This window comes from Oncorhynchus gorbuscha, linkage group LG11 (assembly GCF_021184085.1).
Source record: "Oncorhynchus gorbuscha isolate QuinsamMale2020 ecotype Even-year linkage group LG11, OgorEven_v1.0, whole genome shotgun sequence".
Classification (NCBI taxonomy): domain Eukaryota; kingdom Metazoa; phylum Chordata; class Actinopteri; order Salmoniformes; family Salmonidae; genus Oncorhynchus; species Oncorhynchus gorbuscha.
In genome coordinates, this window is record NC_060183.1 from 80,446,281 (window position 1) to 80,461,686 (window position 15,406).

The 15,406-nt window shown below is 42.4% G+C and overlaps 1 protein-coding gene across 3 annotated transcripts in view; it reads left to right on the plus strand.

Annotated features, from left to right (window-relative positions):
* The window catches only part of LOC123989539 (ras-specific guanine nucleotide-releasing factor RalGPS1-like), a 318,616-nt gene that overhangs the window by 108,021 nt on the left and 195,189 nt on the right, over positions 1–15,406 (plus strand). For all 3 annotated transcript variants that reach the window (XM_046290621.1, XM_046290623.1, XM_046290622.1), the window contains one exon: positions 7,698–7,790. In XM_046290621.1, coding sequence (XP_046146577.1) covers positions 7,698–7,790 — 93 coding nt within the window. The remainder of the gene's footprint in view (positions 1–7,697; positions 7,791–15,406) is intronic.

Below are 15,406 nucleotides of genomic sequence, written 5' to 3' on the forward strand. Positions count from 1 at the left end.
CTCAATCATATGACCCACTGAAGAGATGAGTCTTCAGTAAAGACTTAACCTCTTGCTCCTACCTGGCATGCAGGTGTCCCATCTAGAGCTCTGGAAATGCAAATGCACTACGCTAAATGCTAATAGTATTAGGTAAAACTCAAACGTTCATTAAAATACACATGCAGGGTATTGAATTAAAGCTACACTCGTTGTGAGTCCAGGCAACAAGTCAGATTTCTAAAATGTTTTACGGCGAAAACATAGCACATATTTATGTCAAACCACCACCGCAGACATAGCTCATTAGCATAGCCAAGTAGGAAAAAATATGCAATCAACAAACGCAGGATAAAAAAAAAAAATTCACTAACCTTTTGAAATCTTCATCAGATGACAGTAATATAACATGTTACACAGTACATTAATTTTTCAATAATCTGCAATATATATCCATAAATCTCTGTTTACAATGACGCATCGTTCAAAAAATGCTACTAAAATGTCAGGAGAAATGAAATAGCTCCGGCAGATAACGTCAGCTAACAAGGAATACACATCATAAACTTTGACTAAATATGCATGTTTTACATATGTATAGGAAGATTCACTTCTTCTAAATGCAATCGCTGTGTTACATTTATTTTTAACATTACAGGTTGAGTTCACTAGGCTATACTAGGAGTCGGCGCTCCAAATGTATCATTATGCCTCTATCTTGGAGTCGACAGAAACCCAAAATTAACACATAAATATTCCCTTACCTTTGCTGTTCTTCCATCAAAAGACCTGGAAGGGATTATACTTACCAACACAGCGTTTAGTTTTCAAGTCTGCGTCTTTCGGTTCTCAAAATAGCCACATTTCGGTCGAAATGTAGGCAAAATTCAAGTGGATGCGCACCAAAACGTCGAAAATATATATTATATGTCGAGTAAACTTGTCAAACTATGTTCATAATTAAGCTTTAACATGTTATAAAGGTGTACAGCAATTGTGAGGACGAAGCGAAGCACACACGTCTTTTAATCGATCCTGAAGAAAAGACTTCACCGGAGCGGAGCGCGCATAATCGTACACTTTCTTTTCGCGTGACCGAGACCTTTCGGCACGCTCAACGTCTCGTGAGCGCGCGATTCTCACAATGAGAAGTCCCATTGAAAGCAGGCTTCGCGCTGAACACGTACAGACTGTTCCCAGAGCGGTAGTTGTTTGGGAAGGCGTATACGATGACTTCAAAGTTGGGCCAACTTTTTCCATGACAAGAGAGACTTTGGGAGAATGCATGCCCTGAGACTTCTGCTTTACATCAAGAAAATTTAAACGGTTTTAGAAGCTTTAGAGTTTTCTATTCAATAATATTTTTTATATGCATATATTAGCAACTTTTGACAAAAAATTATCCTGTTTTATATGGGTACCCAATTCCTCCAGAAGGGGCAGTAAACAGGGCTAGGCTTAACAGGTTAAAGGTTGAGACCGAGTTTGCGTCTCTGACATGGGTAGGCAGACCGTTCCATAAAAATGGAGCTCTATAGGAGAAAGCCCTGCCTCCAGCTGTTTGCTTAGAAATTCTAGTGACAATTAGGAGGCCTGCATCTTGTGACCGTAGCGTACGTGTAGGTATGTACGGCAGGACCAAATCAGAGAGATGGGTAGGAGCAAGCCCATGTAATGCTTTGTAGGTTAGCAGTAAAACCATGAAATCAGCCCTTGCTTTGACAGGAAGCCAGTGTAGAGAGGCTAGCACTGGAGTAATATGATCAAATTTTTTGGTTCTAGTCAGGATTCTAGCAGCCGTATTTAGCACTAACTGAAGTTTATTCAGTGCTTTAATCCGGGTAGCCGGAAAGTAGAGCATTGCAGTAGTCTAACCTAGAAGTGACAAAAGCATGGATTAATTTTTCTGCATCATTTTTGGACAGAAAGTTTCTGATTTTTGCAATATTACGTAGATTGAAAAATTCTGTCCTTGAAATGGTCTTGATATGTTCTTCAAAAGAGAGATTAGGGTCCAGAGTAACGCCGAGGTCCTTCACAGTTTTATTTGAGACGACTGTACAACCATTAAGATTAATTGTCAGATTCAACAGAAGATCTCTTTGTTTCTTGGGACCTAGAACAAGCATCTCTGTTTTGTCCGAGTTTAATAGTAGAAAGTTTTCAGCCATCCACTTCCTTATGTCTGAAACACATGCTTCTAGCGAGGGCAATTTTGGGGCTTCATCATGTTTCATTGAAATGTACAGCTGTGTGTCATCCGCATAGCAGTGAAAGATAACATTATGTTTTCGAATGACATCCCCAAGAGGTAAAATATATAGTGAAAACAATAGTGGTCCTAAAACGGAACCTTGAGGAACACAGAAATTTACAGTTGATTTGTCAGAGGACAAACCATTCACAGAGACAAACTGATATCTTTCCGACAGATAAGATCTAAACCAGGCCAGAACATGTCCGAGTAGACCAATTTGGGTTTCCAATCTCTCCAAAAGAATGTGGTGATCGATGGTATCAAAAGCAGCACTAAGGTCTAGGAGCACGAGGACAGATGCAGAGCCTCGGTCCGATGCCATTAAAATGTCATTTACCACCTTCACAAGTGCCGTCTCAGTGCTATGATGGGGTCTAAAACCAGACTGAAGCATTTCGTATACATTGTTTGTCTTCAGGAAGGCAGTGAGTTGCTGCGCAACAGCCTTCTCTAAAAATGTTGAGAGGAATGGAAGACTCGATATAGGCTGATAGTTTTTTATATTTTCTGGGTCAAGGTTTGGCTTTTTCAAGAGAGGCTTTATTACTGCCACTTTTAGTGAGTTTGATACACATCCGGTGGATAGAGAGCCGTTTATTATGTTCAACATAGGAGGGCCAAGCACAGGAAGCAGCTCTTTTAGTAGTTTAGTTGGAATAGGGTCCAGTATGCAGCTTGAAGGTTTAGAGGCCATGATTATTTTCATCATTGTGTCAAGAGATATAGTACTAAAACACTTGAGCGTCTCTCTTGATCCTAGGTCCTGGCAGAGTTGTGCAGACTCAGGACAACTGAGGTTTGGAGGAATACGCAGGTTTAAAGAGGAGTCCGTAATTTGCTTTCTAATAATCATAATCTTTTCCTCAAAGAAGTTCATGAATTTATCACTGCTGAAGTGAAAGCTGGAAGGACATCAATGAATCTTTGTGTTGTCTGTGAATTTATAGCACAACTTTTGATGTTCCTTGGTTGGGGTCTGAGCAGATTATGAACATGGGCTAGCCTTTGACATAGTTTATGCTGGTGGCCTATGACGTGAACATGGGCTAGCCTTTCACATAGTTTAGAGCTTTTGAATGGTGAACCAGAACTTTGTCTTAAGTGTTTTCCAGAACTCATAATTCACAAAATACTTAGATTTTTATTTATCTGAATAATGGTTCACAGTGGAATAATTGAACCCAACATGTTTCTCTTGTTATCTTCTGTGACCACATCTGTAAATCAACTGGAATGCTTTTCTCTGATTTAAAAACCAGACCGCTTGAATGAATCTATAAATATTATCCCCCTGTACAAGATTTTCACGTTGAAGTTGATCCAGTACACTTATATCCATGTCATGAATTGGATTGGCAATTGTATTTTCTGAATTCATTGTTATAGCTTAACCCCAATGAAGGCAACCCTCCAGTAACACATGTGGTGTTCTGTATTTTTGTCAAAGCCAAACGAATCACCCAGCAAACAGATTAAAGGGATACTTCTGGATTTTATCTACTTCCCCAGAGTTAGATGAATTCGTGGATACGATTGTTATGCCTCTGTGCCCAGTATGAAGGAAGTTATAGGTACTTTTGCGAGCCAATGCTAACTGTCGTTAGCGCAAAGACTGGAAGTCTATGGGTATCTGCTAGCATGTAGTCATGATCTAAATGAACTCACCTTTTGACAGACTGTTTGTCCACATGAAAATGATTTTCTCACCTTTAAAAAAAAAAAAAAGTGAATTTCAAATGAATCATCACTGTATTGGTTTTCCAGAAACAATTAAACATGACTTATAATGGCCTCTAACAGTGCCCTGCTGGAGTGAGAGCCAGCTTACTTAGTGGGCCTCTAGGACCAGAGTTTTTTGTTTTGAGAGAAACACTCTACACAGGATTTATTAAACTGTGTCAGGACCCAAAGTGGGCCTTGGACATGTGAGAGGTGGGTCTTGAGTTATGTGAATACATCTATAATCACACACACTTTCTTGTTTAATTTGGGTCGTTGGAGGACCAATTGGGTAACAGGAGGACAGTCAATTTCTCATTTGGTTTCTGGAGCTGAAAAGGTTTCAGAACCCCTGGTCATGTTTTAACCATTGTATTAGAAGTAATGAAGAAAGCAGACACACCGATGACTAAAACAATAGGTTCTCTCTCTCTGTCCGGCCACAGTCCAATCAGGGAGCTGCAGCAGTGAGAGTACCTCCCAGAGGTCATGGCGTGGGGGTGGAAAGAGCTTAGTGGAACCATGACATCATCATGGACCAGGAAAACTGCAGCGGGGGATATTGACCATTTTGGAAATGGGGAGGATTTTAGAACTACCAAAACTGTCAATCAATTCAGTTGGAAATAGGAGAGAGAATTCATATTTATCTTCTCATTCAGCCAATAGTAGAAAAAAATGTCTAATTTAAAACTCACGAGGACAGAATTATTAGGTAAAACATTTTTTAGATGTGGTTGTTGTCGTAGGTTATTCTAGTCAACAGTTTATGGGTCAATTTCATGTTACCCTCAGGAGTCTGATTCCAATTTGTTTATTTAATTTAAACTTTAACTAGGCAAGTCAGTTGAAAACAAATTCTTATTTACCTTTATTTAACTAGGCACGAGGACAGAATTATTAGGTAAAACATTTTTGATTCCAATTTGTTTATTTAATTTAAACTTTAACTAGGCAAGTCAGTTGAAAACAAATTCTTATTTACAATGATGGCCTACCAAAAGGAAAAAGGCCTCCTGCGGGGACGAGGGCCTGGGATTAAAATAAAAATATAAATATAGGACAAATCACACAACAGTACAAGAGAGACACTACATGAAGAGAGACCTAAGACAACAACATAGCATGGTAGCAAACATAACATGGTAGCAGCACAAAACATTATCGGTCACAGACAACAGCACAATAAGGTAGACGCAACAATAAATCACGTGAAGCAGTCGCAACTGTCAGTAAGTATGTCCATGATTTAGTCTTTGAATGAAGAGATGGAGATAAAACTGTTCAGTTTAAGTGTTTTTTTTTTTGCAGCTCGTTCAAGTTGCTAACTGAAGCGAACTGAAAAGAGGAGCAACCCAGGGATGTACTATTGATGGACTTATGATTCACTAGACTTTTTTTTAAAACGAGGACTGTTTTCAATTCAGATGTTGCATTTCAGTGAATTTCAATATATTTTTTAGAATGAATTCACCCTAATCCTGATATTCAATGATGGTTGTCTATGTTAGACTAAGAGCTAGCACATGTATATGGAGGCCTGTCTGATTCTATTCACAAAGCCAAGTATTCCTTCCTCTGGTTAGGCCATTAGTTCTCTCTCTCTCTCTTGTTTTCTCTTTAGATTTAACTTTTCATCAGCACAGTTTCAATCTCTTGGATTATTATTCCAGATGTACCATATAGTGAGGTCTTTTTTTTTATTATGTTGGCTGTATACTTCCAACAGTTTTGGATTTGAAATCAAGCAGTGACCTGTGAGGTTAAAGTGCAAACTGTCAGCTTTAATTTGAGGGTATTTTCATCTATACTGAATAAAAAAACAAAGGTAACATGCAACAATTTCAAATGTTTTACTGGGTTACAGTTCATATCAGGAAATCGGTCAATTTAAATAAATAAATTAGGCCCTAATCTTTGGATTTCACGTGACTGGGCAAAGGCACAGCCATGGGTGGGGCTAGGGAGCCAGACCCCACCCACTGGGGAGCCAGACCCCACCCACTGGGGAGCCAGACCCCACCCACTGGGGAGCCAGACCCCACCCACTGGGGAGCCAGACCCCACCCACTGGGGAGCCAGACCCCACCCACCCAGACCCCACCCACTGGGAGCCAGACCCCCAGCCACTGGGGAGCCAGACCCCAGCCACTGGGGAGCCAGACCCCCAGCCACTGGGGAGCCAGACCCCAGCCACTGGGGAGCCAGACCCCAGCCACTGGGGAGCCAGACCCCAGCCACTGGGGAGCCAGACCCCACCCACTGGGGAGCCAGACCCCACCCACTGGGGAGCCAGACCCCCAGCCACTGGGGAGCCAGACCCCCAGCCACTGGGGAGCCAGACCCCAGCCACTGGGGAGCCAGACCCCAGCCACTGGGGAGCCAGACCCCAGCCACTGGGGAGCCAGACCCCACCCACTGGGGAGCCAGACCCCACCCACTGGGGAGCCAGACCCCACCCACTGGGGAGCCAGACCCCCAGCCACTGGGGAGCCAGACCCCCAGCCACTGGGGAGCCAGACCCCCAGCCACTGGGGAGCCAGACCCCCAGCCACTGGGGAGCCAGACCCCTACCCACTGGGGAGCCAGACCCCTTCCCACTGGGGAGCCAGACCCCCAGCCACTGGGGAGCCAGACCCCCACCCATTGGGGAGCCAGATCCCACCCACTGGGGAGCCAGATCCCACCCACTGCTGTGCTAGGTTCATCAAATCAGAATGATAATTTCCCTTCAAAATGGCTTCATTATAGACAGAAATACTCCTCAGCACCACCTCAGATGATCCAACAGGTGAAGAAGCTGGATGTGGAGGTCCTGGGCTGGAGTGGTTACACGTGGTCTGCAGTTGTGAGCCCAGTTGGACGTACTGCCAAATTCTCTAAAATGATTTTGGAGGCAATTTATGGTAGAGAAATGAAGACTGAATTCTCTGGCAACAGCTCTGGTGGACATTCCTGCTGTCAGCAGGCCAGTTTCACGCTCTCTCAAAACTTGAGACGTCTGTGGCATTGTGTTGGGTGACAAAACTGCACATTTAGTGACATTTTATTGCTCCCAGCACAAGGTACACCTGTGTAATGATCATGCTGTTTAATCAGCTTCTTGATATGCCACACCTGTCAGGTGGATGGATTGTGATGGCAAAGGAGAAATGCTCACTAACAGGGACGTAAACACATTTGTGCCCAACATTTTAGAGAAATACGTTTTTTGTGGAACATTTCTGGGATCTTTTATTTCAGCTCATGAAACATGGCACCAACATTTTACATGTTGCGTTTTATATTTTAGTTCAGTATTTTGGGTGAACCGTTTAGAATTTACAGCACTTTTTTGTACATAGTCTCCCTATTTTAAGGGAGCAAAAGTATATTGGGACAAATTCACTGTAAATTGAAAGTAGTAGAAAGTGAAGTATTTGGTCCCGTATTCATAGAACACAGTGATTATTACATCAAGCTTGTGACCCTACACCTTTGTTTGATGCATTTGCTGTTTGTTTTGGTTGTGTTTCAGATGAGTTTGTGTATAATAATATGCATTGTCCTTTTGCTCTCTTGCAAACCCCTTAAGGAACTGGCATGACAAACATATATTTGACGTGATAATAAATGGCAAGGAGATGGCAATATGACAAACTGAATATATATATATATTTACTATCCATTGTTTTGTTACTTATTGCATAGGGATTTGCTAGTTCTATTGAGGGTATTAAATGTATCGTGCTTTTCCTTTCAGAAACTGTTGGAGCTGAATAACCTCCACTCCATGGTGTCTGTGGTGTCTGCCCTGCAGAGTGCTCCCATCTTCAGGCTGAGCAAGACCTGGGCGGTAAGAGACCCTATGACCTATGATCCAGAACTTTCTCTGTATCTTATCTTGTACTAGAACTGAATGAGAATGTAGTAGAGCAATAGTTCTCAACTGGTGTGCCACAAAACTTTCACTCATCTTGGATTTTAAAAAATCTGGGGGGGGGGGGGGGGGGGGGACATTCACTTCTAAACGTGACCTGTGGAATGCACCGGGAATCTGATTTGGGAGCCGAAGTGGCGGTCAGATAATAAAACATTCAATAAAACATCTGTGTGGTTGTTTTTAAAATCCACCGTGCTCAGGTTGGTTGCTGTTATATTTGTATCATTTTTAAAGGGGCGTGAATCACGAGCAAAGCTATTTGTGTTATTTTAAAGGGGCGTGCATCACGAGCAAAGCTATTTGTATTATTTTTAAAGGGGCGTGCATCACGAGCAAAGCTATTTGTATCATTTTTAAAGGGGCTTGCATCACGAGCAAAGCTATTTGTATCATTTTTAAAGGGGCGTGCATCACAAGCAAAGCTATTTGTATCATTTTTAAAGGGGCGTGCATCACGAGCAAAGCTATTTGTATCATTTTTAAAGGGGCTTGCATCACGAGCAAAGCTATTTGTGTTATTTTAAAGGGGCGTGCATCACGAGCAAAGCTATTTGTGTTATTTTTAAAGGGGCTTGCATCACGAGCAAAGCTATTTGTATCATTTTTAAAGGGGCGTGCATCACGAGCAAAGCTATTTGTATCATTTTTAAAGGGGCGTGCATCACGAGCAAAGCTATTTGTGTTATTTTAAAGGGGAGTGCATCACGAGCAAAGCTATTTGTATCATTTTTAAAGGGGCTTGCATCATGAGCAAAGCTATTTGTATCATTTTTAAAGGGGCGTGCATCACGAGCAAAGCTATTTGTATCATTTTTAAAGGGGCGTGCATCACGAGCAAAGCTATTTGTATCATTTTTAAAGGGGCTTGCATCATGAGCAAAGCTATTTGTGTTATTTTAAAGGGGCGTGCATCACGAGCAAAGCTATTTGTGTTATTTTTAAAGGGGCTTGCATCACGAGCAAAGCTATTTGTATCATTTTTAAAGGGGCTTGCATCACGAGCAAAGCTATTTGTGTTATTTTAAAGGGGCGTGCATCACGAGCAAAGCTATTTGTTATTTTTAAAGGGGCTTGCATCACGAGCAAAGCTATTTGTATCATTTTTAAAGGGGCGTGCATCACGAGCAAAGCTATTTGTATCATTTTAAAGGGGCGTGCATCACGAGCAAAGCTATTTGTATCATTTTTAAAGGGCCGTGCATCACGAGCAAAGCTATTTGTATCATTTTTAAAGGGCCGTGCATCACGAGCAAAGCTATTTGTATCATTTTAAAGGGGCATGCATCACGAGCAAAGCTATTTGTATCATTTTAAAGGGGCATGCATCACGAGCAAAGCTATTTGTATCATTTTAAAGGGGCATGCATCACGAGCAAAGCTATTTGTATCATTTTAAAGGGGCATGCATCACGAGCAAAGCTATTTGTGTTATTTTTAAAGGGCCGTGCATCACGAGCAAAGCTATTTGTATCATTTTTAAAGGGGCTTGCATCACGAGCAAAGCTATTTGTGTTATTTTTAAAGGGCCGTGCATCACGAGCAAAGCTATTTGTATCATTTTAAAGGGGCATGCATCACGAGCAAAGCTATTTGTATCATTTTAAAGGGGCGTCCATCACGAGCAAAGCTCTTTGTATCATTTTAAAGGGGCGTGCATCACGAGCAAAGCTATTTGTATCATTTTAAAGGGGCGTGCATCACGATCAAAGCTATTTGTATCATTTTAAAGGGGCGTGCATCACGAGCAAAGCTATTTGTATCATTTTTAAAGGGGCGTGCATCACGAGCAAAGCTATTTGTATCATTTTAAGGGGCGTGCATCACGAGCAAAGCTATTTGTATCATTTTTAAAGGGGCGTGAATCACGAGCAAAGCTATTTGTATCATTTTACTTTATTTTTTACTACTCATTTATTTCTTTAAAATACAAAGCATTTGGAAAGTAGTCTGACCCCTTGACCTTTTCCACATTTGTTACGTTACGGCCTTATTCTAAAATTGATGAGTTATTTTTCCCTCAATCTAAACACAATACCCCATAATGACAAAGCAAAAACAGTTTTTTTAGACATTTTTGCAACTGTATTAAAAATTTACAAAAAACTATCACATTTACATAAGTATTCAGACCCTTTACTTGGTACTTTGTTGAAGCACCTTTGGCAGCGATTACAGCCTAGAGTCTTCTTGGGTAAGATGCTACAAGCTTGGCACACTTGGTTTTGCAGAGTTTCTCCCATTCTTCTCTGCAGATCCTCTCAAGCTCTGTCAGGTTGGATGGGGAGTGTCGCTGCACAGCTATTTTCAGGTCTCTCCAGATATGTTCGATCGGGTTAAAGTTTGGGCATTGGCTTAGGCCACTCATGGACATTCGGAGACTTGTCCCAAAACCACTTCTGCGTTGTCTTGGCTGTGTGCTTAGGGTCATTGTCCTGTGGTAAGGTGAACCTTCGCACCATTCTGAAGTCCTGAGCGCTCTGGAGCAGGTTTTTATCAGGGATCTCTCTGTACTGTACTGCTTCGTTCATCTTTCCCTAAATCGTGACTAGTCGCCCAGTCCCTGCCCATTTTTGGTGGTGGCGCATGACATTCAAGCCAAAGAGTTCAGTCTTGGTTTCATCAGACCAGAGAATCTTGTTTCTCATGGTCCTGTCGGTGCCTTTTGGTAAACTCCAAGTGGACTGTCAGGTGCCTTTTACTGAGGAGTGGCTTCCGTCTGGCCACTCCACCATAAAGGCCTGATTTGGTGGAGTGCCGCAGAGATGGCTTCCCTTCTGGAAGGTTCTCCCATCTCCACAGAGGAGAGCTCTACAGCTCTGTCAGAGTGACCATCAGGTTCTTGGTCACCTCAATGACCAAGGCCCTTCTCCCCCGATTGCTCATTGTGGCCAGCACTAGGAGGAGTCTTGGTGGTTCCAAACTTCTTCCATTTAAGAATGATTGGGGCCACTGTGTTCTTGGGGACCTTCAATGCTGCATGCATTTTTTGTTTCCCTTCCCCAGAACTATGTCTTGACAAAATCCTGTCTCAGCACTCTACGGACAATTCCTTCGACCTCGTAGTTTGGTTTTTGCTCTGACATGTACTGTCAACTGTGGGACCTTATATAGACAGGTGTGTGCCTTTCCAAATAATGTTCAATCAATAGAATTTACCACAGGTGGACTTCCGATCAAGTTGTAGAAACATCTCAAGAACGATCAATGGATCTCTTTCGTCCCCACACACGAGGAGACCTCAGTCCCACTCAGAATGCCTTAGACAGCTCTTTCGTCCCCACACACGAGGAGACCTCAGTCCCACTCAGAATGCCTTAGACAGCTCTTTCGTCCCCACACACGAGGAGACCTCAGTCCCACTCAGAATGCCTTAGACAGCTCTTTCGTCCCCACACACGAGGAGACCTCAGTCCCACTCAGAATGCCTTAGACAGCTCTTTCGTCCCCACACACGAGGAGACCTCAGTCACACTCAGTCCCACTCAGAATGCCTTAGACAGCTCTTTCGTCCCCACACACGAGGAGACCTCAGTCCCGCTCAGAATGCCTTAGACAGCTCTTTCGTCCCCACACACGAGGAGACCTCAGTCCCGCTCAGAATGCCTTAGACAGCTCTTTCGTCCCCACACACACATCCTCACCAACCTGGCCTCTAAATACACCTCGTTACTACCCTGCATGAATCTGCAGGTAGCTAACCAATATTTGAGCATTTCTTAAATGCGTTGGACAGGATTACTTAGACATAATAGAAGAACAGATAAAAGAACACTTTAATGGACAAAATGTTATAAATATATATATATTATTGTAATTTGCACTGTACTATGTATTACACCTAGATATTGTGTGTATGTACAGATATGTAGGCTGTGTGTGATGTGTTAAATGTATTTCAGTCCTTGACTAATCATGTTCTGTTCTATGTATGATGTCATGTTTCATGTGGACCCCAGGAAGAGTAGCTGATGCTTTTGCAGCTGCTAATGGGATCATAATAAATACCAAATATAAACGATAGCTTAAATATAGGCTCATTTTGCTGGGAGTGGCAATGAAGCAACTTTTTATTTTTTTATTTTACCTTTATTTAACCAGGCAAGTCAGTTAAGAACAAATTCTTATTTTCAATGACGGCCGAGGAACAGTGGGTTATAACTGCCTGTTCAGGGGCAGAACGACAGATCTGTACCTTGTGCTGACAATCGGGGATTTGAACTTGCAACCTTCCGGTTACTAGTCCAACGCTCTAACCGCTAGGCTACCCTGCCGCCCCAATGACCCTTTCCCCTACCCGTTTCCATGGCAATTCCATTGTTTTGGTCGAGTTCGATTGACCTCTTTGCCGCATCTAATATAACTGAGACTAACGTGTTTGCTGTAGCAGTCAATGAATTTCTGTGTCATTTCCAAACGGTTTATTCTGTTAAAGACCAAAGCAAAACATGGGCCACCAACAAACGTTCCTGATTTAGCATCCATATTGGATTATACATTCCTCCATATTTGATAGTCTCTTTGGAAGTGATTTCTCTATATTCTCACATTGGAAAGCTGAAGTCTTCACCATGCATATTTATGATAGTGGGAAGCTGGTCTTCACCATGCATATCTATGATAGTGGGAAGCTGAAGTCTTCACCATGCATATTTATGATAGTGGGAAGCTGGTCTTCACCATGCATATTTATGATAGTGGGAAGCTGAAGTCTTCACCATGCATATCTATGATAGTGGGAAGCTGAAGTCTTCACCATGCATATCTATGATAGTGGGAAGCTGAAGTCTTCACCATGCATATTTATGAGAGTGGGAAGCTGAAGTCTTCACCATGCATATTTATGAGAGTGGGAAGCTGAAGTCTTCACCATGCATATCTATGAGAGTGGGAAGCTGAAGTCTTCACCATGCATATTTATGATAGTGGGAAGCTGAAGTCTTCACCATGCATATTTATGATAGTGGGAAGCTGAAGTCTTCACCATGCATATTTATGATAGTGGAAGCTGAAGTCTTCACCATGCATATCTATGAGAGTGGGAAGCTGAAGTCTTCACCATGCATATCTATGAGATTGGGAAGCTGAAGTCTTCACCATGCATATCTATGAGAGTGGAAAGCTGAAGTCTTCACCATGCATATCTATGAGAGTGGGAAGCTGAAGTCTTCACCATGCATATCTATGATAGTGGAAGCTGAAGTCTTCACCATGCATATTTATGATAGTGGGAAGCTGAAGTCTTCACCATGCATATCTATGATAGTGGGAAGCTGAAGTCTTCACCATGCATATCTATGATAGTGGGAAGCTGAAGTCTTCACCATGCATATCTATGAGAGTGGGAAGCTGGTCTTCACCATGCATATTTATGATAGTGGGAAGCTGGTCTTCACCATGCATATTTATGATAGTGGGAAGCTGGTCTTCACCATGCATATTTATGATAGTGGGAAGCTGGTCTTCACCATGCATATCTATGATAGTGGGAAGCTGAAGTCTTCACCATGCATATTTATGATAGTGGGAAGCTGAAGTCTTCACCATGCATATTTATGATAGTGGGAAGCTGAAGTCTTCACCATGCATATCTATGATAGTGGGAAGCTGAAGTCTTCACCATGCATATCTATGATAGTGGGAAGCTGAAGTCTTCACCATGCATATCTATGATAGTGGGAAGCTGAAGTCTTCACCATGCATATTTATGATAGTGGGAAGCTGAAGTCTTCACCATGCATATCTATGATAGTGGGAAGCTGAAGTCTTCACCATGCATATCTATGATAGTGGGAAGCTGAAGTCTTCACCATGCATATCTATGATAGTGGGAAGCTGAAGTCTTCACCATGCATATTTATGATAGTGGGAATCTGAAGTCTTCACCATGCATATTTATGATAGTGGGAAGCTGAAGTCTTCACCATGCATATTTATGATAGTGGGAAGCTGAAGTCTTCACCATGCATATCTATGAGAGTGGGAAGCTGAAGTCTTCACCATGCATATCTATGAGAGTGGAAAGCTGAAGTCTTCACCATGCATATCTATGAGAGTGGGAAGCTGAAGTCTTCACCATGCATATTTATGAGAGTGGGAAGCTGAAGTCTTCACCATGCATATTTATGAGAGTGGGAAGCTGAAGTCTTCACCATGCATATCTATGAGAGTGGGAAGCTGAAGTCTTCACCATGCATATCTATGAGAGTGGGAAGCTGAAGTCTTCACCATGCATATCTATGAGAGTGGGAAGCTGAAGTCTTCACCATGCATATCTATGAGAGTGGGAAGCTGAAGTCTTCACCATGCATATCTATGAGAGTGGGAAGCTGAAGTCTTCACCATGCATATCTATGAGAGTGGGAAGCTGAAGTCTTCACCATGCATATCTATGATAGTGGGAAGCTGAAGTCTTCACCATGCATATCTATGAGAGTGGGAAGCTGAAGTCTTCACCATGCATATCTATGAGAGTGGGAAGCTGAAGTCTTCACCATGCATATTTATGAGAGTGGGAAGCTGAAGTCTTCACCATGCATATTTATGAGAGTGGGAAGCTGAAGTCTTCACCATGCATATCTATGAGAGTGGGAAGCTGAAGTCTTCACCATGCATATCTATGAGAGTGGGAAGCTGAAGTCTTCACCATGCATATCTATGAGAGTGGGAAGCTGAAGTCTTCACCATGCATATCTATGAGAGTGGGAAGCTGAAGTCTTCACCATGCATATCTATGAGAGTGGGAAGCTGAAGTCTTCACCATGCATATTTATAAGAGTGGGAAGCTGAAGTCTTCACCATGCATATTTATGAGAGTGGGAAGCTGGTCTTTACCATGCATATCTATGAGAGTGGGAAGCTGGTCTTTACCATGCATATCTATGAGAGTGGGAAGCTGGTCTTTACCATGCATATCTATGAGAGTGGGAAGCTGGTCTTTACCATGCATATCTATGAGAGTGGGAAGCTGGTCTTCACCATGCATATTTATGAGAGTGGGAAGCTGAAGTCTTCACCATGCATATTTATGAGAGTGGGAAGCTGAAGTCTTCACCATGCATATTTATGATAGTGGGAAGCTGAAGTCTTCACCATGCATATCTATGAGAGTGGGAAGCTGAAGTCTTCACCATGCATATCTAAGAGAGTGTTACCGTACGTTCCAGAGAAAGCTTCCCTCCATTGCTTTGTGGTGGTAATTGCATTCGGTCTCAAACTCTTTTTAAAGAGAGGAAAATTGGGAGGTCAGGAATGTACTGACTACCATATTTTAATTTTATTACTTATCTAGGCAAGTCAGTTTAAGAACAAATTCTTATTTACAATGACAGCCTACCCCGGCCAAACCCGGATGACACTGGGCCAATTGTGCGCCGCCTTACGGGATTCCCAATCATGGCCGGATGTGATACAGCCTGGATTCGAACCAGGGACTGAAATGACGCCTCTTGCACGGAGATGCAGTGCCTTAGACCGCTGCGCCACTCGGGAGCCAAAGTCTTTTAGTCTTTTACAATCTCTGCTGTTGTTTT